This window comes from Uloborus diversus, chromosome 2, assembly GCF_026930045.1.
Source record: "Uloborus diversus isolate 005 chromosome 2, Udiv.v.3.1, whole genome shotgun sequence".
NCBI classification, from domain to species: Eukaryota; Metazoa; Arthropoda; class Arachnida; order Araneae; family Uloboridae; genus Uloborus; species Uloborus diversus.
The window spans coordinates 178629192-178656952 of NC_072732.1; the positions used below are offsets into that span (position 1 = coordinate 178629192).

A 27761-nucleotide genomic window follows, 5' to 3' on the forward strand; every position below is an offset into this window, starting at 1 on the left:
AATTACTTATAGTTACTTCTTTATTTATTTGTTTTTTTTTCTTTTTTATTTTTTACGACGTCATAAAAAATTCTAGAATCTTTTGCGCAAACCGCAAATTCATATGACAACTTGTTGCTTTTTTGTGCGTCCTTGAGATGTGTCGCAAAAATTGTGTTACATAGTTTTGAATGAGAAACCAGTGCAGAAATTAATCTTGTGATAAAACAATCATTAGAAAATACTTAAAACAAAACTGTTTTGTATTTCTGACTGTCATATTTTTAAAAACATTTTCTAAGTTACTTTGAAATGATATTATTTTCAGAAAAACTGCGAATTTTATATTCAATGTTAGAATGAGAATTTGGGCAACTTTTTAGTGTCATAACTGCTTAACTAATAAAATTAATTAATTAACTGATAAAATTAATAATGTAGAAATATTTTATGCAGTTAAGTTGCTTATAATGAAACAAAACAATTACAATGCAAATCGTATTTGTACTAAATCATAATAAAATCGTAATAAAAAAAAAATACTTATCAATTATAAATAATAGATTCAAAAAATACATATCTAAACATACGTTATCAAAGAATAAGATTTCTGAAACTTTAAAAAAAAATGAGTTTCTGTAAAATAATTTTTTATTGTTCTTATGAAATCAAAAGCGCAAGTAGTTGATTTTTCTGGGGGGGAAAAAAACATCAAAATGAGATATTATTCATTTTTAGTTTTATTTTGGTCTTATAGACTAAATAAAATTTTAATTTCTTTATTCAAAAGTTGTACTTAGTATAATAAGGAATACTTTCACATTTATGCATTCAGAAACAAGTGCACAAAAATTTTTCTATTACAAAGATTATAAGTGCGGTTGGAGCTCAAAATTTTCAATATGCCCCATCTTTGAAATTCTCATATTAAAAATAAATTTATCACAATGGTTATAATTGAAATCATAAATTAAGTTTTTTTTTTTTTTTTGAACAAATAGGAAAATAATAGCTTCACTTTATACTCGTGTGTATAAAAATAGAGCAATAAATGAAAATAGAATAATTAAAAACACAGCTTAAATTCATTAAGAGGAACGACAACCTTGAAATGAATTCAATTTAATTAAAACATGTAAGGAAACCTACTAATTCAGTGCAACTTTTAATGACTGGATTTTTTTATGGCGGGATTTTTTCTCTAACTCACTAACCCTTAACATCTTTCTTAGACACTAAAAAAAAAAGAAAAAAAAACCCTTATCTTATAATTACCTGTTTACAGTTCCTCGACATGAAAGTCTCATAAGTTTAATTTCTTGAAATAGCTACTTGGGCATTTCACATCATATTTCTAAATAGGAAAAAACAATTCAAGTGGAAAACTGAGAAACGGGAGATTTCCTTAAAGGAAAACTAGGAATTCAGGTTTTTCGCTCACTCTCTACTAACACATCATTCCTGCATTGTTAATCTTCCGAAGGGAACTGTTTTCATTTGTTCAGTGATGTGCTTCAAGTCGGAATCTAACAGCTAGTTTTGAAAAAAAAAAAAGATGGGTTTTCGTAATTTTTCAAATTTTGTGCTCGCAGTGGCGATTATTTCGAGTTTTTTATTCGCAGCACCCGTTCTTTATCAGATATTTGCGAGTTTCTCAGTTTCCATTATAATAATGAGACTTGCAGAATGGTTGATGACTGTCACCAGGAGGTATTTCCTGTACAAGAAGATTTCTCCTAAAAACAAAGCGATTCTTATTACAGGTAAGGTTTTTGGTAATGTTTCATGTATAGCGATTTTATGTAGTTAAACTTCTTTACAGACCACCCCTAGAAAAAATTGACTTTATAAAAGGTGACCATTTCCAGATTTATGGTAATAATGAGCCCATTTCCTCAAGTCACAATACATTTGGGTCCTTAGCAAATGCGAACTTTGCGACCGCACATGCTCCAGCAATACTTTCTACAGAAGTAATACTCCAGTCATATCATAAAAATGGAGAGCTACGGCCATGCTAAGCACAAAAGTGGTATGTGCAGCTGAGCTTAAAATGAGAAATAACTTTTTAAAGTTTTTAAACTCCATTAGTTAGTTCTAATGCCACCTTTTCAGAGTTTTTTAAAAAAATATTTCCCATTCACAAATGACCGTAAGACAATGTATTTAGTTTTAAAAAAATGTTTCAAAAACTACCTACTGACAATAACTAAATTCTGAAAAAAATAAAATGCATATACGACTTTTGCGTTTAGCACGGCAAAGGAGACGTCAGCCGCAAATTACACTCGCCGGAATCCTTACACAAAATATCAAAAAATATATTAATGGGTCAAACTGAAGGATGAATATTATTTTCAACAAAGTCGTCTAATAATAGGGAAGATGCAAAATGTACGAATTGGAGGACGAAAAACATCGTGTGAAATAAAAACACGCACTAATATAAAGAACTTTAGACAACCGCCGAGCAACGTGAATTCTCGTTAGATGTGAAATCAAAGGATACATAGCGAAATTATGAAGTTGAAATTTCTGACATAGTGTGCGCAAAATGTACAAGTGTACATTTTCCGCACACTATGTCACTCATGCACTATGTAAGCTCAATATAATTTCCAGAAACTCATAACGTCTTTAAATACTGCAGTATTTAGTACAGGCCAATAAAAACATTTTAATTGGTTTGTGTGATTAGTAAGAAAAAAAGTGGGAGAACTTTCATCGTTCTAAAACGGGGGGTTCTTTTTTTTGGGGGGGGGGAGGTCGTTTGAAAGGGAAAAAAGAGGAAATAACTCAGTAAATGAACATGTGGACAAAGTCTTGTTGTTTTCATTTTGAAAATGTGTAGAAAAAATTTACTATTGCAAATTCATGTGAAAGAAAAAAACTGTTGTAACCATATTTTCAGAAAAAAATTGCGATATGTTCGTTCACTGAGAGGGGAAGGAGGAAACAGAAATTCTCATTCTTTGATCGAACTGCCTATGTTTTAGGCATCGTTGGATGATTCTACTCGAAGAAGAATCATCGGAAGCTTAGAAGAAGCTCTCTAAATTTCAGATTTTGCCCTTGAATTCAACATATCATTTTTAAGGTGTCAGCAGCATTCCAAAATAGTGCAGCAGTTTGTATCTTTAATCGAAACTGCTTTTGCTTGTTTTAAATAGGTTGAAATATGGTTTCATAAATTTTATATTTTGCTTGGGTCATTTTTTATTTCTAGAAAAGAAATCCATATATATATATATATATATATATATATATATATATATATATATATATATATATATATATATATATATATATATATATATATATATATATATATATATATATATATATATATATGTTTTGGAAAACTTCAAATAATGAGATGATTGAGTGTTGCATATTATTTTACTTATCTTCTCTTAAACCTAGATGCACAGCTAGAGTGGTTTGGAGGTGAGTCGAATCTAGAACCCGCATATTTAAGCCATATTTATAATCCTATTACAGTAATATATGTACATGTAAAAAATGTTATGACCCCCACTCGAGAAAATTCTGGTTGTGCTAATGATCAAACATATTTGATTCACAGAAACCTGATTTTTTTTTTGCTCAATTTGTTTAAAATATTTTTACAGGGAAAATAAAAACTCAATATTACATGTATTGGTCAGACCCCGGGGAGGGGTCAACTAATCCCCTCCAAATTTTAGAAGCATAATGAAGTTAGGCATTTTTGTACTCATTTCGTTGTTTTTCTAGATAAAAAGCATTGAACAGAGACCATTTATCCCCACCCCTCTGCCCTCGGAAAATTTTGAAATAACGAGCTTGGTATTTAGCCGCCGTAGCGGTTAGGGTGCCCAATGCTCATCCCTTACTTACATAAGGGAGGGATGGACTATGTATTTGGAAATTAAAACATAATTTTCAAAAGCATTATGTATAATGGCAAAAGCAATGTATCACTTACGTAATAAGGTTTATACAATATTGATACAATCTGTTTTATCTAACATTATACTTTAATAATATGTCCCCATCCAATAAGAAATATTGCTCTGCTTCAAACCATTTTTGACGGGGAAACTTTGTAACAATGTCTCTTTTGTCCAAAAATAGCATACAGTGAAACCTGTACATAACAATACTATCTATAACAATTAACCTGCCTATAACGATATTTTCCTTGGTCCCAGCAAAATTTTAGCATAAATAATCAAACTGTCTACAACGATAAACTGTCTATATCAATATTTTTTTCAGGTCCCAACAGTATCGTTGTAGACAGGTTTTACTGTATATATTCCTATATACAAGCATACGTATTCAGTTTCAGTCATTAAAGGGGTGATGGGACCACAATGAGCCATATCTCCCACACTTCCTTATACACAAAATTTCAATAAACTGGCTTAGGTTCCGTCCACAAATGATGTCACGCTTTGAGGGGAGAGAGGGGGGGGGGTCCATGATAGTGTGACAGTTTGCAACAAGGGGGAGAGAGGGGTTAACATGTAGTGTGACAGCACATTTTTTAATGAAAATATGTCAATGAAACATAACGTGACATGTGTAAGGGGGGGATAAGGTAACGAGGGAGGGGAAAGAGGGGGCAAGATAAAGTGTGACATCAAACTTTTTTTAATGAAAACATACTAATGATAAAGAGCATAACATGAGAAAAGTAGAGGGGATGAGAGGATAAGGTGACATTTTACGGCAGGTGGGACATTATTTATGAACAGCCGGTTATTACTAGTAGCTTCCTTTTACAGTAGTTACATTTCAGGTGAAACTTAACTATTTTATTAAAGTTCAATTGAGGAGTTTACTTTTAAAATGGATTGTATCCATTTTTGGGAAAAATGTTTTTTTTTTTCGTTTTCAGAATTTCTAATATAAGCCCTATCGACCCATGAATTTCTTTTTTCTCGAAATGGTTTACATCTCTTGCTAAAAAATGCGTAACATTGGTTTCACCACCTAAACGGTGTATATCCATCCCCTTATTTCTCACCAGGTCTTTTAAAGCAAAGTGGAACTTATCCCTTATTTACCGGTAAACACTTATTCATTTTCATATCAAAAGGGCACATATCCAATTTTGAATTTGCCACTTCTTTCTCAAAAGTAGTTAACAAATAATATAGCGGAGCGAAGCACTGGTTGAGCGTTTCCAATCAAGTGTGATACCCGTCGTGATTACTAAATTAATATTAAATAATTAATATTTCTATCAAGTTTTGATTAATTAATGAATAAATTGTGATTAGTTGTGATAAAAATTGTGATTAATATAAATATATATATATATATAGTTGTGATAAAAATTATGATCGATTAATATTAATTAAAACCTGCAACGTTGCTATTTGAATCGGCTTGGGTGGTTTCATAGTTCATAATTAAATTGGATCGAAAGTCTTTTTTTTTTTTTTTTTTGAAATGTTTAATGAAAGGAATAAAGTAAGTAAGAAAGAATAAAGCAGAGTTAAAAAAAATATATGCTAAAAAATGTTCAACATTTTTTTCCAATCTAATAGAGTTTATTTCTGAAGAAAATGCGAGATTTTTTTGCAAAAGGGATTATATCCACTGTTTTACACCAAAAGGGTATCCCAAAATGGTTTATCCAAAATAAAATTGGCAATTTAGGTCTGGTAAAATTGAGGAAGAATTCCTAGACGTATGCCAATAGTCACTTGTTATTCTACCAAAACATTGTGAGAAATTCGAAATTCTAAAAGTTAGTGTTTGTGAGTAAAACTTTTTTTCGTTTTACCAAAAAAATGTAAAATTGGATATAATCCGTTTTGAATGTAAACACCTCAATTATTAAATGTGTAAAACATTAAAAACAATAATGTTAACGTTAAAGAATGAGATTGAGTACTTACATTGAAAAAGATTTACTTCTGGTGATATGAAAAAATCATATTTCCTAACTCTGTAGCTAAAATTATATACTACAACCTATACTGCCATAGGCAGGTAAAGTTTTTCATCTTTTTTTTTTTTTTGCATTTTTGTCATCTATTGTGTGTTAGTTTTATTGTAGTAGAAGCTTGCTTATTTGGTTTCCACTGAAAAAAAAGTGCATAAGACACGTCTGATTCCAACATTTCCTTATTGTTAGTACTGAATCCAAAACGCGTTCTACAAATACTTCGAAAACTCATTTTTGCAGATACTGCTGTTTACCTCTCCACGGCGGTATTATGCTATGACTCTTCCATTTGTTGAAACAATGGCAGAAATTAAAAACAATGTTTATTTTACGTATTCTTTAGGTGTCCCATCCCTTCCTACTGTCCCCTATTTACCAGAGAGGCTTAGGGTCTCCCCTTGGTCACAAGAAGCAGTCACACTTCTCTTAAAAAAGGGGGGGAAAAAAGATTGAAAGGAAGAGAAAAAAATCAAGAAAAGGATTTTGTAAGTCACACACACACACGGCACGCAGCTTGTCAATAAATAGCCGTAACAAGAAGAGATTTTCCTTGATAGAGCGTGAGATACATATTCAAATGAACAAAAAAGAGACACGAGTTTTTTCGTTTTAATAAATTAGCAAAAGAAAAAAACAAATTTAAGTGCTGTTGCTATGTGTTTATCACTTTGTCAATGGACAATCACTACTTATGTTCAATAAAGAGAACAAATCTTTTTCGAGATTTTTACGAACAATAAAAGCAATTTTCTTCGGTTTTCTTCAACGGTGCATTTTAAATTGAGGGGTATTAAGTTAAGGAAATATTCAAATTCTATATTGAATAATTCTTTCTCTGGAAACTCATGTTAAATACTGTTGTTTTGAACGCTCACGCACACATTTAAATTGAATATTATAATATAATTATAAAAAAGAATCCCTTTGAAAGATAATTCAGGAAAGTTCGGAAAAAGAACGATTTAAATATTCGTGTGTATTGTCTGTTTTCAGTCAGGAAGCGCTTTCCTTCAAATTATGATAAAATATATGCATATGAGGGCAGTTAAAAGTAATTTTTACGAAGCACTATCAGTTTAATTGTAAGCAGTACAGACAAAAAAAAAAGGAAATTTTGAATGTTTGTCATCTTGAATTAAAATTATGTTTTTCGCTATCACGAGTGTGTGTGTGCAGGCATGTGTGTGTGTGTGTGTGTGTGTGTGTGTGTGCAAGCATGTGTGTGCAAGCACGTGTGTGCGCGTGGGCAGACGTGTGCATGGGGCGGGGGGAATATACGCTATCGCCCAAGAGTGATGCCACTGGTGAAGCCCGGTGGACAGTGGAGTTTTCAGAGTAAAGTTTTATGCTTAAGCTAAGCCTTGTATGAACGGAAACGATTTATAACTATCGCGACAAAAAGTTGTCCTCTTAATATATATTGAAAAACGAGCTGGATTTATTCTTGTTGTCATTGTAACTTGAAAAATCAAAGCAATATCAACTTTCATCAAGCGAGAATAATGAGCAGTTCGTGATTACACACACACACACACACAAAAAAAAAAAATTGAATTTTGACATCTGGAATTCTAATTATGTTTTTCGCAATCACGAGTGTGTGCGTGTATGTGTGTGTGTTTGTGTTTGTGCGCAGGCATGAATGTGTGTATATATGTGTGCGTGTGTGTTTGTGTGCAGGCATGAGTGTGTGTGTATGTGTGTGTATGTATGCGTGTGTATGTTGGATATGGGCGCAACCTGGAGACTTTGCTCGCTAGAGGAGCAGCATTGGGAGGGGCCGGTCGACGGTGGTGCTGCAGAGAGAGGCGGTTGGGGGGAAATAAAATCATAGGAATTCAAAACAGTCAAGCGAGAACAATAAGCAATGTGATTGTTCGGAAAAAGAAAGAAAGAAAGAAAGAAAACCAGTTACTAGAAAATTACTTAGTGAAAAGTGCATTCAAAACACTATTGTACAAAAATCCAATAACTGCTGTTTTGAAAAGATGGCACAAATCACATCATAATAAATCTTATATAAATTTGTCAAAAATAATGCAATCCAAAGGGAGAGAGAGTAATGTAAGGTGGCTTTGGCAAGAGGGGCTGTGCATAATGGAGTCGTTTCCAAAATTTTAAAAGTATTTTTCTGAAAGAACATGCTTAAAAACATAGGATCTAACTATTTTTAAATAATTTGTTTGTTTAATATTTAAAAAAAAATTACTTAAATCGGTGCGCTTTCATTGTTTACATTTCTTGCCGATGACATCACAAATGATGAAATGCAATTCTGCGTTGCCATTCATAGAGCAAAATATTTAATTCGCATCTTTACTCACGTGTATTGGCAACAATATGGTTAATAGCAAGCATAGAGCGCACTTTTAATTCGCTTCTTGATTATCATAACGTGGAAACGGGGTACAAAGATGCGCCAAAGAGCATTATTTGTGAAGTCATCAAGATCACGCCTTGTTTGAAAAATCGGACAGTTCAAAAAATTAATTAAAAAATAACTGTTGGAAAAATAAAAGTATTTTCTATGTCTATGTTATTTTTTTTTTGCTTATTCTATCAATTTCAGTGACTAAAAGTTCTACTTTTGACTGAAGGAAACAACCCCATTCTGTAACTCTTGCAAGGTTCAAGGACGAAACTGTAGTATCTGGATGTGACAACCAGGATATTGAATGCAATCATTGTAAATGATTTTGAGAAGCATAATTTCTTAGTTCTTAGCAACCATGCTACTCGAGGAAATTTTCTTTAGCTGTATGTCAACCGATGCAATAACATGATCCAATATGAGTGGAGCTGTTAAAATAGAAAAATAGATAATCAGTGTTAACCTGAATGATTGCAATATCATACGTACAATAAGGTTACATTTTTTTCATAATTTTTATTGATTTTCACATTGGCAGGTCCAATTTTTTAAAACTTATTTTCCTGTCTCCTCTCCACGTCATTTTTGCAGGGTGCGACTCTGGATTTGGACACATGCTTGCACAGCGAATGGACAAATTAGGCTATTTTGTCTTCGCTGGCTGCTTGCTGCCGGAATCTGATGGAGCCAAGAAATTGCTTGACAGCTGTTCGGAAAGATTGAAAGTAGTTCCTTTGAACGTGACGAGCGATGACAGCATCCAGAAAGCAAAAGCATTTGTTGAACAACATTTAAAACAAAATGGTAAACCGCAATTTTTACTTTTGTTTCTATTTTTTTCGCTTCTTATGATGACGAAAGTATTGCAAAAGAAAGAGTTTCATGTCAATTTAAAATTGCCTTGACATTTGCCATTCAGAAACCATTTAGTTCGGTTTTTAAATCTAATGCACCAAACTAGTTATGATAAACAGTTTGCGGTTACATTTGACGTGAAATCTGACGTTTCGATTTTCAAGTTGTGTGAGCAATAAAAAGGCCCTCAAAGTAGATATAACTGAAAGAAAGAGAGAAAAATTAACTGTAATTTGAATTCCGAAACTTTGAATTCAAATTATGTTTTTCGCAATCACGAGTTGCGACAAGATTCTACTGGTTAGAGTTATTGTTTCTAGAAATGGCTCCCCCGCCCAAGCATGTCCCTCCTCCTGGGTGCTTACGTGTATATAGTTGTGTGCGTGTGTGTGTAGGCTTACGAGTGTGCACGTAGGCGTGTGTATGTGTGTAAAGGCGTGCGCGCGTAGGCGAGTGTGTATGAGCATACGTGTGTAGGACATGGACGCCACCGCCCAGCAAAAGTGGATTCCGGGGGACAGTGCTCAGGACCAGCCGCGCCGCCGCCGGTGGACGGTGGTGCTGCAGGCCTGCTCCAAGCTGAAAAAGGAACTGGAACATCAAGGACTGTCAAGTGAGAACAATAAGCAATCGTGATTGCTCAATAAAGATAAAAAAATGTGTTTTACATTATTTTACAAAAATCCTGAACAAAACAATTCTAACAACTATTGAAAACAAGACAACTACTGAAACAAAATTCCACTTTCAATTACTATCAAATTAATGTAGGGCCGGAGCATACTTTGTGACTTGTATCAAGTTCTAGAATTAGTGAAAATGTGTTGCCAGATGAGGCCATATATCATTTTTCGTTCCCATTAGCAAGAACTAAGGATGAGGGTAGTCATGTTAAAGTAAAAAACAGAAAAACAAACACAAAGGTAAGCAACTCTTTGATATAAGACTTTAGAATAACAAGTTTTACCAACAAATTAATACTAATAAAAATAAAGTTAAAAATATATGAAATCATGTTTTGCACTACAATAATAGTTGTGCTTATAATAAAAAAATACTTCTTTTAAAAATGTTCAACGGACATCTTTTTAGACGAGAGCAAAAGTACGTATTTTTATCTTAAACATAGGTCAAAAATCACGAAATTAAGTAAGATAAAACAAAAAAGCACTTACAGAGTTAAAACAGTTTTGCTTTTAAATAGCAAATTTTTTAAATGTTTTTTTTTTTTTCTTAAAATTTGTCTCAGTAACTTATAAAATGTTTGGGATAAAATAAGTCGCATCAGCTTTTGTAGCTAAAATAACACCTAAAATGTGAAACAATTATTCCATAAGAAATTTCTGCAGGAAGTAAAATTAATTCTAACAAATTAAATTTCATAATATTTTTTCACCTGCAGCATTAATAAGTTTTGGTTACACTTAGTGAACAAGCTAAGCAAGTGTATATGAAAATCAGTCACTGGTTTATTTGTAAACAAAAGCTTGTCTAGAATTCATAGTTTGAAAGCCATATGCTCATATATATATATATATATATATATATATATATATATATATATATATATATATATATATATATATATATATATATATATATATATATATATATATATATATATATATATATATATATATATATATATATATATATATATATATATATATAATAGCCAATGATTGAGTAACCCAGGAGTTTCAACACTGAAACTCGCTCCACGGCATGATAATTTGATAATATGTTTTGGTAATATTTAACATGCAGGGAAAAGCTTTATTGTGAAAAGGCCGAACTCGATCCGGTAACTTAACTGTTTTACTGGTGAAACCGTCATTTCAGGGGAATGAAGAAACGAAAAAGGGGTCAACTATGAACGCTACCTACTGGAGTTTAGGGTTAATCCACTGGAGTTAGGGTTACAATTTCAACTATCAAAATATCATCAAACAGGCAATGACTTCGTTCAAATGTACAAGAGTAAAAGCAATTTTCACCCGTCATACCTTGACGGGCGACTTTCTAGTTAGCAATAATAACCTAATTGAAAAAAAGAAAAGAATTATGAATCAAAAATGTATCATACACGTTTGGATTCAAATTAGATAACTATTTTTAAACATTATTTAAAACCATTCTACGGCAAAAAAAAAAAAACTGAAGTTTATTTCATGAAGAGCCTGTAACATTCTTTCAAAATTTACTTTGATTTCTATCATTCTACGCAAAAGTTTATTTCGCATTTCATTTTTACTTTTGCCTCAAAAAAAAAAAAGCTTTATAGCTCAATTAAGTTATTACTTCAAAGTTTATTACAGATTTTGTCAGCTTCATTACATACGTTTTGAGGCTAGTTTAACTTTGTGAAATAGATTTGATTTTTTGTAATTTATGATGGAGCAACATATTTGTTTTGTTTATCGGTTCAAAAATGGGGCTGTTTTTTACGTTGAACAAACGTAATACGTACTTGCATGTAATACTTTCCACAAGTGTACCACTTATATTACTTTATTTATGCTGACATGGAATATTTTCTTCAAATATATAGTGCAGCTGTGATAAGTTGAGCTATGACCTTTTCAATGCTTACCTCTTTTTGCGGAGTTCAGTGAAAAAAGGATGTGTTAGGTTTGAGTAGTGAAAAACTACTACAAAAGCAACCCTTAAACTTCCCTTTTACGCCAAAGAGAGGTAAACACTGTCAAGGTCAAAGCTCAACTTATCAGAGCTACACTATATTATCTGTAATGCTTTATTTATGCTCACATTATTTCTAGATTTATGGGCAATAGTTAACAATGCCGGCATCAGTCAGAGCGGAGAAGTTGACTGGACGCCTGTTGACGAGTTTCGAAAAGTTTTTGAAGTGAACACTTTCGGAATGCTTCAAGTGACCAAGACATTCTTACCTTTTGTGAAGAGATGCAAAGGACGAATAGTCAATAATACCAGCATATGTGGTAATTAGTTTATTATCTTAAAATTTTCTAACATTTGTCGCAGTCATTATATTTTACAATGTATATGTTTCGTAAGCATGCGACATATACATATTATGTACTACGTGAATGTGAAGTAAAAACGAGGGAAGACCCGCACTCCAAGTCATTGACTTCAAAAGGTAGATTAAATTAAAACAAAAGTTTGAGAACAATAAAACAAAACAAAAGCAAATAAATTTAATTATACGCTGAAGCAACATGATGTCTCAGAAAAACAAGGACTTTGAGAAAAAGATTAAAAATTATAAAAATATCATAAATGATAACAAGGACTTTAAAAATATAATGTTCTTTTCTAAAGAGTAGGGTCTGGTGGGGTAAAGTGGTCATAAAATCGTAGGTTTTCCAGCGGCGTAGCGTAGGTTTCTGCCGCCCGGGGCAGGCACCAAATTTGCCGCCCCTCTTACATTGTCCTGCTGTATGCCCCCCCCCCCCACACATACACAACAAAAAAATGACATGATTAATATTTTACAGAATGAAAACAAGATTTTATTATTTGAAACATGTTTTACATTTTAATATAATCTTACTTCAACAGAAAATACTGTTGATCAAAATATTTTAATAAATATTTTTCAAAAATTATTGCATTATGAGAGACAATAATTTAACAAGATAAAAACATTTAAAACATGATCTAAAACTGTGTATACTGGTATAGTATTTCTTAAACCTTTTATTGAAAAGAAGAAGAAGAAAAAATATGATTATAAATTACCTGATTGATAAATTTTGTTTTTATACTTGAAAAAACTTTTTTTTTAACCTAAAATTTTAATTTTCTACTTTTTATCAACGGAAATTCTTTAATCAACACTATCAATATCGATTTTGTATGAGTCATTTCTGTGAAATGTTGCATAAAATGTCGTTTTTTAAAATAACCCCCAGAATCGAAATACGCAGGGACGGATTTGCGTACCCGCATTATCTGCAGTGCAGGGGGGGGTGGCACGGCCTTAAAGGGTCCGATGACCCAAGAAGCTGAAAAAAAAAATAAAATTAACGCTGCAAATATACACTGCTGGCCTCTGGGAAGAGACCCTGCAGATTTAGTTGCATTGGGTTCAAAATTTGCAAATATGACCACTATTTCCCCATATTACCCACCCCCGTTTTGGAGTTCTTTTGATCAACCTCCTCCCCCTCCAAATTTTTTCTAAGCCAAAATTTTATTTCGAGTGGGGGGGGGGGGACATTATATTAATCGTTAACATTCTTCTGGGGGAATAGAGAAAAGAAAAGTTTAAAAAGATGAGCATTTGTAGCAAGGAGGGACCCTCTCAGGGTGGTAAGACCCCCTAAAACATTTAAAAAATCATCATAATTTTTTTTTTCTTTTTTCCACAGTTTGTTTTCGATTGTACTTTTTGATGTACAATCATTTACTTTTCGATGTAAAATCCAAGTATCGGCTTCATTTCTATGAGCCCCATGTCCGGAAAAGGGTTCAGGTTGGAAAAAAAAATAATAACTAAAAATAAATATAAATAAATAAATAACTAAAATGAAATAAATATAAATTTAAAAAATAATTAATCTTAAAGCACCGTATGTTGCATATAAGTCGCATCACAGATCTTCACAAACCTTCACGGATTATATATATTTATTGAAGTTACGATCTTACTGAAGATTACGAATGAAATAAGTGTGCTTATAATTTAGCATCAGTATCTTCTTTACATAAATAAAACACAAAATCCAAATGTATATGTACGGGGTAAATTCAGAAACTGCCGGACCGATTTCGTTAAAATTTTCAGATTTGCTGGGAAGGTTTATAGACATTTTCGGGAAAATTTCGATGAATAGTTCTTTCTTTATTCGAAATTTACGTTTTGGACCCAAAAATGGATCTTTCTACAGGGACGGACTGGGTCCACTAAAAGGGCACCAAAAATGACCCTCAAAGGGCGCAAAAAAAAAAAAAAAGGTACAAAAGCGCACAAGTTCAAAGGGCCAAATGAAAATTTTAAAAAGACGCACAGGTTTGAGAGGGAGCAATAAGAAACATGCGCGCACATATTCGAGGGGAAGGCACAAAGAAAAGAAAACGAAGACACACACGTCCCAGAGCACAAAAAAAAAGAAAGAAAGAAAAAAAAAAGGACGCATAAGTAGTCATTCATCATTTACGTAAGGGTTCCCGAGGGGGAGGGGTTTGGAAAATCTCTGAATACCTTTACTGGGAGTGGGGGTCAGACCTATTCTTACGTAATATTTTCCAAGTCGATATTTTACATTAGAAATCGCGCGGTCAAGTGGTTTTGCAGGGATCATATTTCATTTAATCCTGGAAGGTAAAAAAGTATTAGAATGAGTTGTGTTTTACTTGCTTCTCAAGAATGAATAGTGTATAATATAATAGAAGAATCACACTGTGCATGGCATGTCTTAATTTTAATTAATATCGCACCATAAACAAAAGATATTTGTCGAAAAAACATGCAGTCTAGGTTCCTTTTAGTAAATATTTCTTTGCACAAAGTGGTTTTTAAAAAATAATTAATAATAGTGAATTTAATAACGATTCCAGTGATGTAAGATTAGTTATTTTATTATTTTGAAAAATGAAATGGAATCTTACGTAAGATGGGGGGGGGGGATCTTACTTACCCTCACATGGGGGGAGGGGTGTCAAAAATAGCCAAAATTAACCTTACATAATCAGTAAATGGCCCCTAAGTTTGAGAACGCAAGGAAAAAATAGATTAAAAAAACCGAAGGCACACGTGTTCAAGGACGCAAAAAAAGAGAGACCCCCCCCCCCCGGAAGGCGTACAGGTTTGAGGGCACACAAAGAAATAAGCGCACAGGTTCGAGGAAGGCGTGAAAAAAAAGAGGAAAAAAACCAAAGGTGCACACGTTTGATGGCACGAATACAATAAAATGAAAAAAAAAAAAAAAGTTTGAAGGCGCAAAAAAAAAAAAAAAATTAATGTTTCAGAGCGGAAAAAAAGGGGGGAGGGAGCTCAGGATCAAGGGCGCAAAAAAAAAAAAAACCGAAGGCGCACACGTTCGAAAGCACAAATAAAATTAAAAAAAAATAATAATAATTTGAATTTTGACATCTTGAATTAAAATTATGTTTTTCGCAATCACGAGTGTGTGCATGTAGGCGTGTTTGTGTGTGGGGGTATGTGTTTGTGTGTAGGCATGTGTGTTTGTGTTTGTGTGCTGGCATAAGTGTGTGGGTAGTTGTGTGTATGAATGTGTGTGTAGGCATATGTGTTTGTGTCTGTGTGCAGGTATGAATGTGTGGGTAGTTGTGTGTATGTGTGTGTGTATGTATTTGTGTGTGGATGTCTGTATGTATGCGTGTGTGTATGTGTTTGTATGTGTGTGTGCATGTGTTTGTGTAGGTGTATATATGTATATGTGTGTGTGTGTCTGTGCAGGTGTGTGTATGTATGCGTGTAAGTGTAGAATATTGATGCAACGTGGAGACGGCTTTCGCTAGAGGTGCAGCATTGTGAGGAGCCCGTCGACGGTGATGGTGCGGAGGGTGGCGGTGGGAAAAATCAAAGGAACGCCAAAAACAGTCAAGTAAGAACAATAAGCAATCGTGATTGCTCAACATAAAAACGGTTCGAGGGCGCAAAAAAAAAAAAAAAAAAAAAAAAAAAAACCCCGAGGGCGCATAAAGTTTTTACTTCCTTTTACAAAAAAGGAAGTATTGTATTCGCGAAAAAAATTTCACTCAAAAATCGCCCTTAATTTCCATTTTGCTCACCCCCAAATGAATGTTGAGTTTTTTTTTCGATTCGACCACATGCGGAAAAGTGCCTAAGAATGTATAGACACGCGAAATATCCATTTTGACCATCACCGAGGTAATTACAACGACTTTTCTCGTGACGTCTGTATGTATGTGCGTATGTGTGTATGTGCGTATGTGCGTATGTGCGTATGTGCGTATGTGCGTATGTATCTCGCATAACTCAAAAATGGTATGTCCTAGAAAGTTGAAATTTGGTACATAGACTCGTAGTGGGGTCTAGTTGTGCACCTCCCCTTTTGGTTGCTTTCGGATGTTCCTAAGGGGGTCTTTTGCACCTTTTTGGGGGGAAATCATTGTTAATATCAATGCAAACTTAAGTGGTGTTACAATTTGGCGGACACTTGGCGATATATCGCCAGTCTTTTGGTCGCCAAGTTTTGTCGCCAACTTGGCGGAAAATTTGGCGATTTTTTTTTATCTGGTTTTAATTTGGCCATCGTTTTTAATATTTAGAGATTAAACTATTGAATCACATTAAAATTGCCAATAATGGGAAAATGACATTAAAATGGAGTAAAAGGAAGTCATGTGAGGCACACATCAGCTCGTTTAGTCCCGTCAAGGGAAATACGTGGAGGCGCAGTCACGTTAGTTAAGGCAGTGACTGCTTGCAGAGGCGGACTGGCCTCTGCAAGCCGATGCGCCCTAGAACGTCCTCTGTGTGCCTTCGTTTTTTTTGGCTCCCTCAAAATTGTGCGCCTTCGTTTGCTTTATTTATTTATTTTTGGCGCCCTTGAACCTGTGCGCCTTCGTTTTTTCACGCCCTCAAACCTGTGCGCTTTCGTTTATTTTTGCACCTTTAAAACCTTTGCGCCCTTGAGCCTCAATTCTTTCGTGCCTTTTGGTAGTAAAGGTTGGCCCCCTATTGGGGGATCCAGTTCGTCCCTGCCTGCTTGTCGATCTTTGTGATTTATAATCCTCTCCAACGAGATTGTCCTCTCACTTCTCGTCTCTTTATGTCAGCGCCAGTGAGCCAGTGATAATAGTCCGCATGCATGTCAGCATCCAGTAATTTGTGCTCGTGCCTCAATGAGAAAAATTTCCTGACACAAGTTAGAACTGAAGAGTAAAAAAAACGTTTTTGATGTTAATTTAGTAATACATCCCAAGCAAAGTGCTGTCTTAATTTAAAAAAAAGCCTTTTCGATGTTAATGTAGTGTTACAGAATTTGCCACCCGGGGCTAGTGCCCCCTTTGCCCCCCCCCCTACGCTACGCCACTGAGGTTTTCAAATTAGGTGGATACTAAATGCAACAAATTCTTTAAACAGTTCAACTTTTTTTGTTGTTATTTTACATTGCATTATTAAAGAACACGGTACATTAAATTTTAGGAAGATAAATATTGATTTTACTTGTTTTATAGAACTTTCTTTTCCCTATGTTTTTATGACCACTTTACCCCATGGGGTGGGGGAAAGTGGTCATAGCATGGGGTAAAGTGGTCATAGTTAAAAATAGATGCAAAATCATTATAAAGAACCCTAATACTTGTATATTTCAGTTGTTTTTATAGTTACAAGTATAATCACGAGTACATGCGTGTATACACGAATATATACGTGTCGTGTTATACACGAGTAAACACGTTCCTATATGAGTAGATACATGTATACATCAGATACATGCATGCACGTGCCTACTCAAGTATATACGTGTATATACGAGTATATAAGTATGTATACGTGATTACCTGCAGGAGTGTATACGTGTCTACATGAGTACATACGTTTCACATGTATATACGTGTCACATATATGTACGTGTCACGTGTATATACGAGTATATACGGGTATAAACGAACATCATATGCGCGTATGCACTTGTATCTCGAGAAAATACGTGCATACTTGAGTATATATGTGTATAGTAGACGTATATGCGCATATATATAAGTGTACATATATACATATACGGGTATACACGAGTTAATTCGTGGATACATCCAGTGCGTGTTTGGGTACGTGTCTACTCGCGTATATATAATATGAAAGCACGAGTATATACGCATGTATACGTGTAAACACGATTATATACCTGTATAGATGTATATACGTACATTTACGTGTATAAACAAGTACGTGTATGTATACACGAGAATATACGCTTATATACATGTCGGCCTACAGAGTGAATCTAAGCTCTTGGGCAATAATCAAAGGGGTGTGAGAGGGGAGGATAAGAAGCAAAGAATCATAAGGAAGTTATAATCACTGACGCGCTACATGCGCACAAAGCCAGAAACTGATGGATGCAAAGCAGGGCACAAATTTGCTGCACAAAGATGATTTTACCTAACATTTTAGTTTTTAAGAAATATTTAGAGCAGTTGTTGAAAGTTACGGTCTCTAGTAGTTCTAATACACACATACAATAAAGGCGCAGTGGCTGATGAAAGTTTTTCAAAAGTCTCGTTATTGTAACAGAGAGAGATCTGTGAATGCGACGCATGTATTACAGCTGAAGACCGCAAATTTCATCAATCGCTTTAAAACTTTCTTAAGTCCTAAAATGTTGTATAAAATTGTATTATTACACACACACACACACACACACACACACACACATATATATATATATATATATATATATATATATATATATATATATATATATATATATATATATATATATATATATATATATATATATATATATATATATATATATATATATATATATATAGCATATGTAAATTTGTGACTTTCTTTGCATTCATCAATTTCTCACTTTGCGTGCATGTAGCGCGTCAGCATTGTGTGTGTGACCATATGTTCCTTATTGATTCTTACTTCTTATCCTCTCCTCTAACACCTTTTAATAATTTCCTCAAGAATGTAAACTCACCCTGTATACATTTATATCATATGCTTGTATGTAAGTGTCTACTCGAGTACGTACGCGTATATACGTATCTACCTGAGTATATAAGTGTTCTTATATATACGAGTAAAAGCGAGCATATACGTGTATAGTAGAATCTATAGCTGTATGGATAAAAATACTTGCAGATACCCATATACGTATTTATTGGTCCATTTATGTGAATACGTCTATGTACATGTCTACACGAGTATATATGCGTATATATACGCATATACTCGAATATTTAACCCCGTTTAGTGTAAAAGCAATACATATTAAGTAAAATTAATATTTAATTTGTATCTGCCTTACACCTAAAGATTAAGTGACATTAGAATAACAGTATTCGTTAAGCCTAATATTATGACCACTTTACCCCATCTTGCTTAAATTGTGCTAAAAAATTATCTAAAATAGATTCAGCTAACTGCTAATGAGTAAAAGTTCTTGAGACATGTAGGAAGCTTCCTGTACAGTCAATCTGTTCCTAATTCTAACAAACAAAATTTCCCAAGGATGTTAAAATAGGTGTTTAGATTTTTAAATTTTTCATGTTCACGCAAAATATTTTTTTTCACCGAATAAAATTTTGCCAGTTGTAAAATTTTGTATTCAAAATGTAGTTTCTATTTGCCTTACTCTAAAATAAAATTTTCACATTCATTCGAACATTTATTTTCAAGCTATAGCCATTTATTTGACGTATGACCACTTTATCCCATTGACCACTTTCCCCCACCAGACCCTAGTATTTTAAACAATGAAAACTTTTGTATGAAATAACAGTCGAGTCATTTCTAGGGGCAAATTTAGTTAAATGCCGCCCTTTGGCAGATATGAAATCTGCCGTCCTCTCCCCCTAAAAGAAGTAAAATTTCCTTAACTGAAAAACATGAAAAGAGGGGAAAAAAATTGAACTCAGTCATTCCCCAAAAATTCCTTATTCGATTAAATTTTGCTGACGATTCGGAAATTTTGGAGATAATATTGCAACATAAAAATTCTATTTCTTTTTAAAAAAATTTAAAATTGAATTTTCATTGACACCTAAATTTCCTTCTCATTATATGTTATATAGGGTCTGGTGAGGGAAAGTGGTCAATGGGGTAAAGTGTTCATTCGTCAAATAAATGACTATAGCTTGGAAATAATTGCTCAAATGAATGTGAAAATTTTATTGTAGAGTAGGGCAGTTAGAAACTACATTTTGAGTACAAAATTTTACAACGGGGAAAATTTTATTCGGTAAAAAAAATATATTTTGTGTGAATATGAAAAGTTTTTAAATCTAAACACCTCTTTTATCTTCCTTGGGAAATTTTGTTTGTTAGAATTATGAACAGATTGACTGCATAGGAAGCTTTCTACATGTCTCAAGAACTCTTACTCATTAGCAGTTAGCTGAATCTGTTTAAGATAATTTTTTAGAACAATTTAAGTAAGATGGGGTAAAGTGGTCATAATATTAGGCTTAACAAGTATTGTTCTTCTAATGTCACTTAACCATTAAGTATACGGCAGATATAAATTAAATATTAATTTCACTTAGTATGTATTGTTTTCACAGTAAATGGGGTTAAATATACGAGTATATGCGTATGCATACGCATATACTCGTGTAGGCACGTATATAGACGTATTCACATAAATGCACCAATAAATACGTATATGGGTATCTACAAGTATTTTTAATCTATACACATATACATTCGACTATACACGTATATGCTCGCTTATACTCGTATATATATATATAAATACTTTATATACTCAGGTAGACATGTATATACGCGTACGTACTCAAGTAGACACTTACATACAAGATGATATACAAGTGATATACAAGTATTGAGGGTGAGTTTAAACTTTTGGGCAAATTATTAAAAGGTGTTAGAGGGGAGGATAAGAAGCAGGAATCATAAGGAACATATGGTCACAAACACAATTCCGACGCGCTACATGCACGCAATGCCAGAAACTGATGGATGAAAAAAATACGTCAAAAATTTATTACACAAAGACAATTTTACGCAACATTTTAGGTCTCAAGAAAATTTTGAACGAATTGATGAAATTGGCGTCTTGCACCTGTGATACATGTGCGTCGCAATCACAATGCACGCTCAGTTGCAATAACGAGACTTTTGAAAAACTTTCATCAGCCGCTGCGCCTTTGTTGCGATGCTTGTATTAGAGCTACTACAGGCCGTAACTTTTAACAACTGCTCTAAATTTTTCTTAAAAACTAAAATCTTGGGTGAAATCATCTTTGTGTAACAAATTTATGAATTGTTTTGCTTTCATCAGGTTCTGGCTTTCTGTGCATGTAGTGCGTCAGCGAACGTAAGTTCCTTATAATTCTTTGCTTCTCATTGGATTCACTCTGTAGGCACACATGTATATAAGCTTGTATACTCGTGTATACATACATGTACTGGTGTATACACGTAAATGTACATATATACGTCTATACAGGTATATAATCGTGTTTGCACTTATACATACGTATACTCGTGCTTCACAATGTGAGTAGACATGCACAAACACGCACTGAATGTATCCACGAATTAACCTCGTGTATACCGGTATATGTGTGTATGTACACTTATATATACGTGTATACGTCTACTGTACACGTATATACTCGTGAATGCACGTATATACTCGAGGTACAAGTGCATACACTCATATGATGTTCGTTTACACGCGTATATACCCGTACATACACGTGACACGTGTTGACACGTGTAGACACTCGTGTAGACACGTATACACTCTTGTAGGTAATCACGTATACATGTTTATATACTCGAGTATACACGTACATACTTCAGTAGACACATGCATGCATGTATCTGATGCATACATGTATCTACTCACATATGAACATGTTTACTAATGTTTACACGACACGTATATACTCGTGTATACACACATATGCTTGTGCATATACTTGTAACTAGAAAAATAACCGAAATATACAAATATTAGGGGTTGTTTATAATAGTTTTGCATTTATTTTTAACTATGACCACTTTTCCCCATGCTATGACCACTTTCCCCCACCCCATGGGGTAAAGTGGTCATAAAAACAAAGGGAAAAGAAAGTGTTATAACGCTACTTAAATCAATATTTATTTTCCTAAAACTCAGTGTACCGTGTTCTCTAATAATGCAATGTAAAAATAAAAACAAAAATAGTTTAAGTGTTTAAAGAATTTATTGTATTTATTATTCACCACACACAAAGTTGAAAACCTACGATTTTATGACCACTTTACCCCACCAGACCCTACTCATATGCGTGTTTTGTCATTCGCTAAAATTAGACTTTTCCTCCTCCCAAAAATTTTAGCTTGATGCGCTTCTGCTTATATTATTTAATTTTATGTATCGGGGGGTTCTTGGCTCCAGTACTGTTCTTGGGCAAGTTATTCGCAACTTCAATGAACTATAGGGGCGCTGGAGCTACTGTCTAATGGCGGATGAAAAAGTTAAAACAAACAAATGCCGAAACTTATAACTTTCTTTGACGCTTTGTGAATGACAATAATTTTTCATCGTGTTTGTGGGAAGCTTTTTTTTTTCTTTTCTATTCTTCTGAAATTACACTACACCACAAACTGTCTGAAGCCTGTAATTTACCCCAAAGAAAACACGTGGAAGGGAATGTTTTACCTTTTTCGGTAGGATTGTTAATCACAGCTAGGTAGCGTATTCAAGCTCTGGAGTTGCGAATTAAACGATTCACATAAGACCAATTTAAATAATATTTACTATATGTATATTTATTTAGAATTATCAGTCAATAGAGCATGGTTATTATTTTTTTGTGGCCCTATAGATTCATAAAACATGTTCTGTATCATTCTTTGAAGTTTTAAAATATTTCCTCATAATGACAAAGCAGAAGAATCACTGGAAAATGATGTAGACATGAGTTAAGACTATAAGGGAAAATATAATGATAGAAAATGGGAAAATAAACAAATAAACAGTAACCGAGATTTTTCTCGAATGCTAAGTATGCTAGTATGTTTCACAGAAGACAGCATGTTTATTTTCAGAATGAATTAACTAACTTCTTTGTTGTTTCATTACTTGTCATCGTTTGCTTAAAAAATATTTTTATTTTAGAAAAAAAAAACGATTACTTTCCGAATTTATTCTGTTACTTAAAAAAAAAAAAAAAAAAAAAAAAAAAAAAAAAAAAAAAACATCGTATTAGTGCTCTTTTGATAAAACCGTGTTTTGAAATCGAAACTTTAGCTTTGTTATTTAACATCGATATAGCTGGATCTTTGATGAGTATTGAACTTTATGAACTTTAATGTCTTGTACGTTTACCATTTTATCAGTTGTCATCTTTATTTATAACAGCATCTTTATCCTGCTATTTTATTTTTTCGTCTAAAAATCAACGATTTGATTAATTTCCTCTTTTGTTACGTTCACTCACTTGTACTCTTTTCATTCTTCCCTGTTCGATAGTATATTATTAGTAATTGTAACTGAAGTGCGTTGCAAAATGTCAAAAGTTTCCGCATTTAAAAGTGTCCATTTGAAAAAATATATACATCACATTTAAAACATTTTTGAAGACTCTTTTTCGTTCTTCGGATTTTAATTTAGCATAAGTTTCCTTTAATTAAAATCATTCAGCCTTGGCCTACCCCTCGTTTTTATTTGCCTCCGAGACTCAATTAACGGAAAACAATTTTTGAATAATTATAATGTAAAAACGAATATAAACGTCAATAACCCAAGATACCAATAAATTGTACCGAATAAATTGTAGTAGAACACTAAAAATCTTAGTCAAATTCCAATCTTGTTGCGACTTCTGGACTAGATAAACGCAACGACACTTTCTAAAATCGACACCCGCTTTTCGTCTTCACTTATTGTTTTACGATGATCTATTGCCATGATTTAAAAAATTTCGATTTTCATGAGATGTGAGAAAGTAATCCTTATTAAATTACAAGAAAAAAATTGTCTCTGTTGGAGATGAAAGAATGCTAATATTTTACTGTCCAGAGTAAAAGATCATTTAAAAAATGTGTGGTTAAAGCAAAATTTGCCACTCCTGAAAATTTTGCCGCCCTAGGCAGCTGCCTATTTTGCCTATTGAGGAATAGGGCCTTGGTCATTTCAGAGTGTTCGGTGTTATGTACGGAACATTTTACAGTCAAATTTCAAAATATATATTTGCATTTTTTTTACTGTGAAAATACAAATAAGGGTTGAAAATAATTGAAAACATTATTTTTGCTTTCACAGTGAAAAAATATACAAATATTACGAAATTTGACAGCGAAATGTCCCGGACGTAATATTGAATTCTGGGTAATGGCCTAGTAATAAGTTTTTTCAGCTGATATTTAATGTTTTTGAGATATCAGAAAATTATCAAGCATGCTAAGTCTGGCGGGGATGGTAAGTAATTGTTCTAGAGCCTCCTTTTATTTTCTGGAGACATTCAGCTTTTATTGCCACATTTGCAGCTATTATGGAGTTAGCGATCTGTTTTTGTTGCCAACCCTCTTCCTGTTGTGCCATAATTCTCAACAGAATAAAAAATATTCATTAAGAGTCGTTTCTCCCGCTGAGCACTATCGATTCAGAAAAAATGGCCTGACCCTGCTACAAAATAAGCTGCATTAAATTGTCTGAGAGCTTATCTCTTGTATTTGTTTGTCTTTTCTGCTTTACTTATCGTCGACTGAAAACCGTTGACTCGCTACGATGATTCTCAATCAAAAGAAAAATATTCTGTAAAACTTATTTCTCCTCCGATGCAGTATCGATTCAATGAAAACAACCTGACCCTGCTACTATAATATAAAACTGCACTTGTTTAAAAACTTTTCCCTCGGAATCGACGGGCTTTCTTGCTTAGCCTATCGTGAGCTGAAAAGGACGTGCTACTTCAATTCTTAATAAAAATTAAAATATTTTGTAAAAGTTGAGGGGAGGGGGTGTTCCTTCCGTGCGGTATCGATTGCGAGAAAACTGCCTGACCCTGCTACAAAATAAACTGCACTAAATTGCTTGAGAGCTTTTCGATTGGAGGCGGCTTTACACTTGTCTGAAGAAGACGTGCTACGATAACTCTCAATAAATGGAAAAATACTCTGTAAAAGTGGCTTCTCCTCCGGTGCAATATTGATACAGAGAAAACAGCTTATGGTATAAGATAAGCCAATGATTCTCAACTGGTGGTCCGACGGATCGGTACCGTTCCTCAGAGAGTTTTTATCGCCCACGTTAAAATATTCCTTACGCAAAAAAGAAAGAAAGAAAGAAGGAAAGGGAAAAGAAAACACCATAATAATATTATTATTATTGTCTAATATGACATCTTTTACGCGCATTTTTTGATTAATTTTCATATTTTTCTATGATTTCTCAGCAATGTTCGTTATTTATCTATAAGTATTACAATAACTACTTATCTTATTCTTTGCATTTAAATGTCTCTTTTAACAGTTATTTAACACTAAGTAAAGTTTTTCGATATATTTATTAATTAATTTACTATTATTATTATTTTGTATAAACGGAAAAAAAAAAAGCCGAAGCTGTTCGCTTACTTTTTCACAAGTATTCAACAGTTCTCGAGTCAAAAGTATTTTTTCTTTTTAGCAAAAGAAAAGGGGGAAAATCTCACCAGCCCTTTAAAAATAAATAAATAAATAAATATAAAAAAAACTCATTTTAACGGTCAAATGCAAGGTTTTTTTTTTTTTTTTTGGAAAAAAAAAGAAGGGAACACATTATCGGTCTTTGAATTTTTCTCAAAAGCTGTTGCCGGTCCAAGGGTCAAAAAATTTTACGAAACTCTGATTTAAAACAACACTAAGTTATTTGAGAGCTTTTCCCTCGGAACCTGCTGGATAGCACTGGTTTGGATAGCTCGGAACCAGCTATATTGCATAGCCTATCGTCGACTGAGAGCTCCCTCCCCCCTCCCCCTCCTACGACCCTACAAAATTGCATTCCAAAGTCGATTTTCGAAGTGATATTTGTGCATTATTAGCTATAGACATCAATATTTTACAGCAAAAGAAATTTTGGTTATTTTTCGGTTCTAGTGAACAAGAACTGCGATTTAGGTTTTCAACACTATATTTCGATACTTCCTTTCGTTAAAAACGGAATATTTACCAACTTACTTATTCATTTTAATTTTAAATTATTAATAGGTTTTTTTAATTTTCTCATATGGGTTGGTTATGAATTAATTCCTTTTTAGTATTATCTTTCTTAACATTCGTAAAACTATATACAGAAAAATTCATTATAGGTCGCTTCATCTGTCCGGGTTACGTGGGATATTGCATGAGTAAAAGTGCTGCTGTATCTTTTACAACAGGACTTCGTGTAGAGATGATGAAATGGGGAGTCAAAGTTAGCAGCATAGAAGCGTTCTTCTATTCGTAAGTATTTTTCAAATTTAAGGCAATCATTTCTGAATTTTCAATGATTAAAACATTTGTTTCTTGCCTGTTTTCAACAATTTTGAGTATTTGAAGTACATAACAAACTATAATGTCTTACTAAATTTTGCTCACACTTATTTTCAGACTCTTCAAGAAGGAAAAAAATATCTTAATTTCTTTTAAATTTTCTCAACTAGTAACACAAAACATTATTACATTACTTCTAATACGAGGATGCTTGAGGGGTGACTCAAAAGGAGTTATGGATCCCTGCATAGGATAAAGCATAAGCTTTATAGGTTGGTGCGACATGCACTTTGTTTTAAAACCATGGTTACTTCGAAATAAGTACAGCTTGACCACAGAGAGATAGCGGGGTGAACTGGAAGCAAAAACGAACCAATTCATTCTGTAACAGCCAGGACCTGCGGAAACAAGCGACTTTACTGCTTTTACGCAATTTCGCTAATCCTACCCATAACAAAGTTAAGTGGTCCGTATGCGCTTCTAGTTCATCCACCATCTCTTCGTAATCAAGATATAATTTTTTTTAATATTATTTATTTGCCTTTTACGTTGTTTTGTATTCGTTTACTTTTCAAGCACAACGGTATTTATTCTGCTGAAGCAATTCCAAAATTATTTTGATTCTCTCTTTTTTTTTTTTAACCAAACAAGAAGTACGCACAAAATGTACATTCATTCTGTTAGTTAAAAATACTTACTTCATAACTGAACATCTCACTAAAAGAAATTAAATTCTTTTGGTTTCTTACGTTAAACGGGTGGGGGAGGCAGAAGGGAGGTCCATCCTGAAACTTTCCCAGACGTTTTCCTTAATGAAGTTCTAAATTTAAATAGCAAAGTGTTTTTGACTGTTTAAAAACACATTTACAATGAAAACCGAGCAAAAAAATTTTTTTGTAAATTATATTTTCCTTAATTCTTTCTTTCATTTGTTTATTTCCTTTTTCAAAGGACTCCACTTACTCAAGCACAGGCTACATTTGATTTGATGGAATCCACTTGGAACAAAGCTTCTCCAGATATTCGATCAGAGTATGGAGAAAGCTATAAAATGGCCTTCAAGGAAAGTTGTCGAAAGGTCTTGGCTCGCGCTAGTCACAAAGTATACGAAGTGTTGGATTGTTTTGAAGACGCCATTACCGCACATGAACCTCTTCCATCGTACTTTCCATGCTACCTTCCAGAAAAATTCGGTTTAAAATTTCTTTTTGCTCTACCTTCAGCTGTGACAGAAATGTACCAAGCAAGTCTGCTGGCAGAGGGTGCTAAACCAGAAGCTGTAAAGAAAGCAAAATGTGCCAACAAAGTAAGTGCAGCAACACCTGACTTTAATGAATGCAATGATGCCAACATATTTCCTTAAGATATTTTAATATAAAGGTATTATAGAAAGCATATATTAAGGAATAAAGTACAAGCATTATTGCTTTAATTTAAAAAAAAAAACCTTATTTTTACTGATACTCATAAAATTTACGATGACG

General features: G+C 33.4%; 1 protein-coding gene across 1 annotated transcript; it reads left to right on the forward strand.

Moving 5' to 3' along the window:
• Positions 1-1535: 1535 nt before the first annotated feature.
• Positions 1536-27640, forward strand: LOC129216681 (retinol dehydrogenase 16-like). Its single transcript, XM_054850897.1, has 5 exons — positions 1536-1742; positions 8886-9098; positions 11930-12112; positions 26115-26247; positions 27229-27640. Exons 1-5 carry the CDS (start codon positions 1652-1654, stop codon positions 27638-27640), a joined length of 1032 nt encoding a protein of 343 aa, XP_054706872.1. The 5' UTR covers positions 1536-1651.
• The last annotated feature ends 121 nt before the right edge of the window (positions 27641-27761 follow it).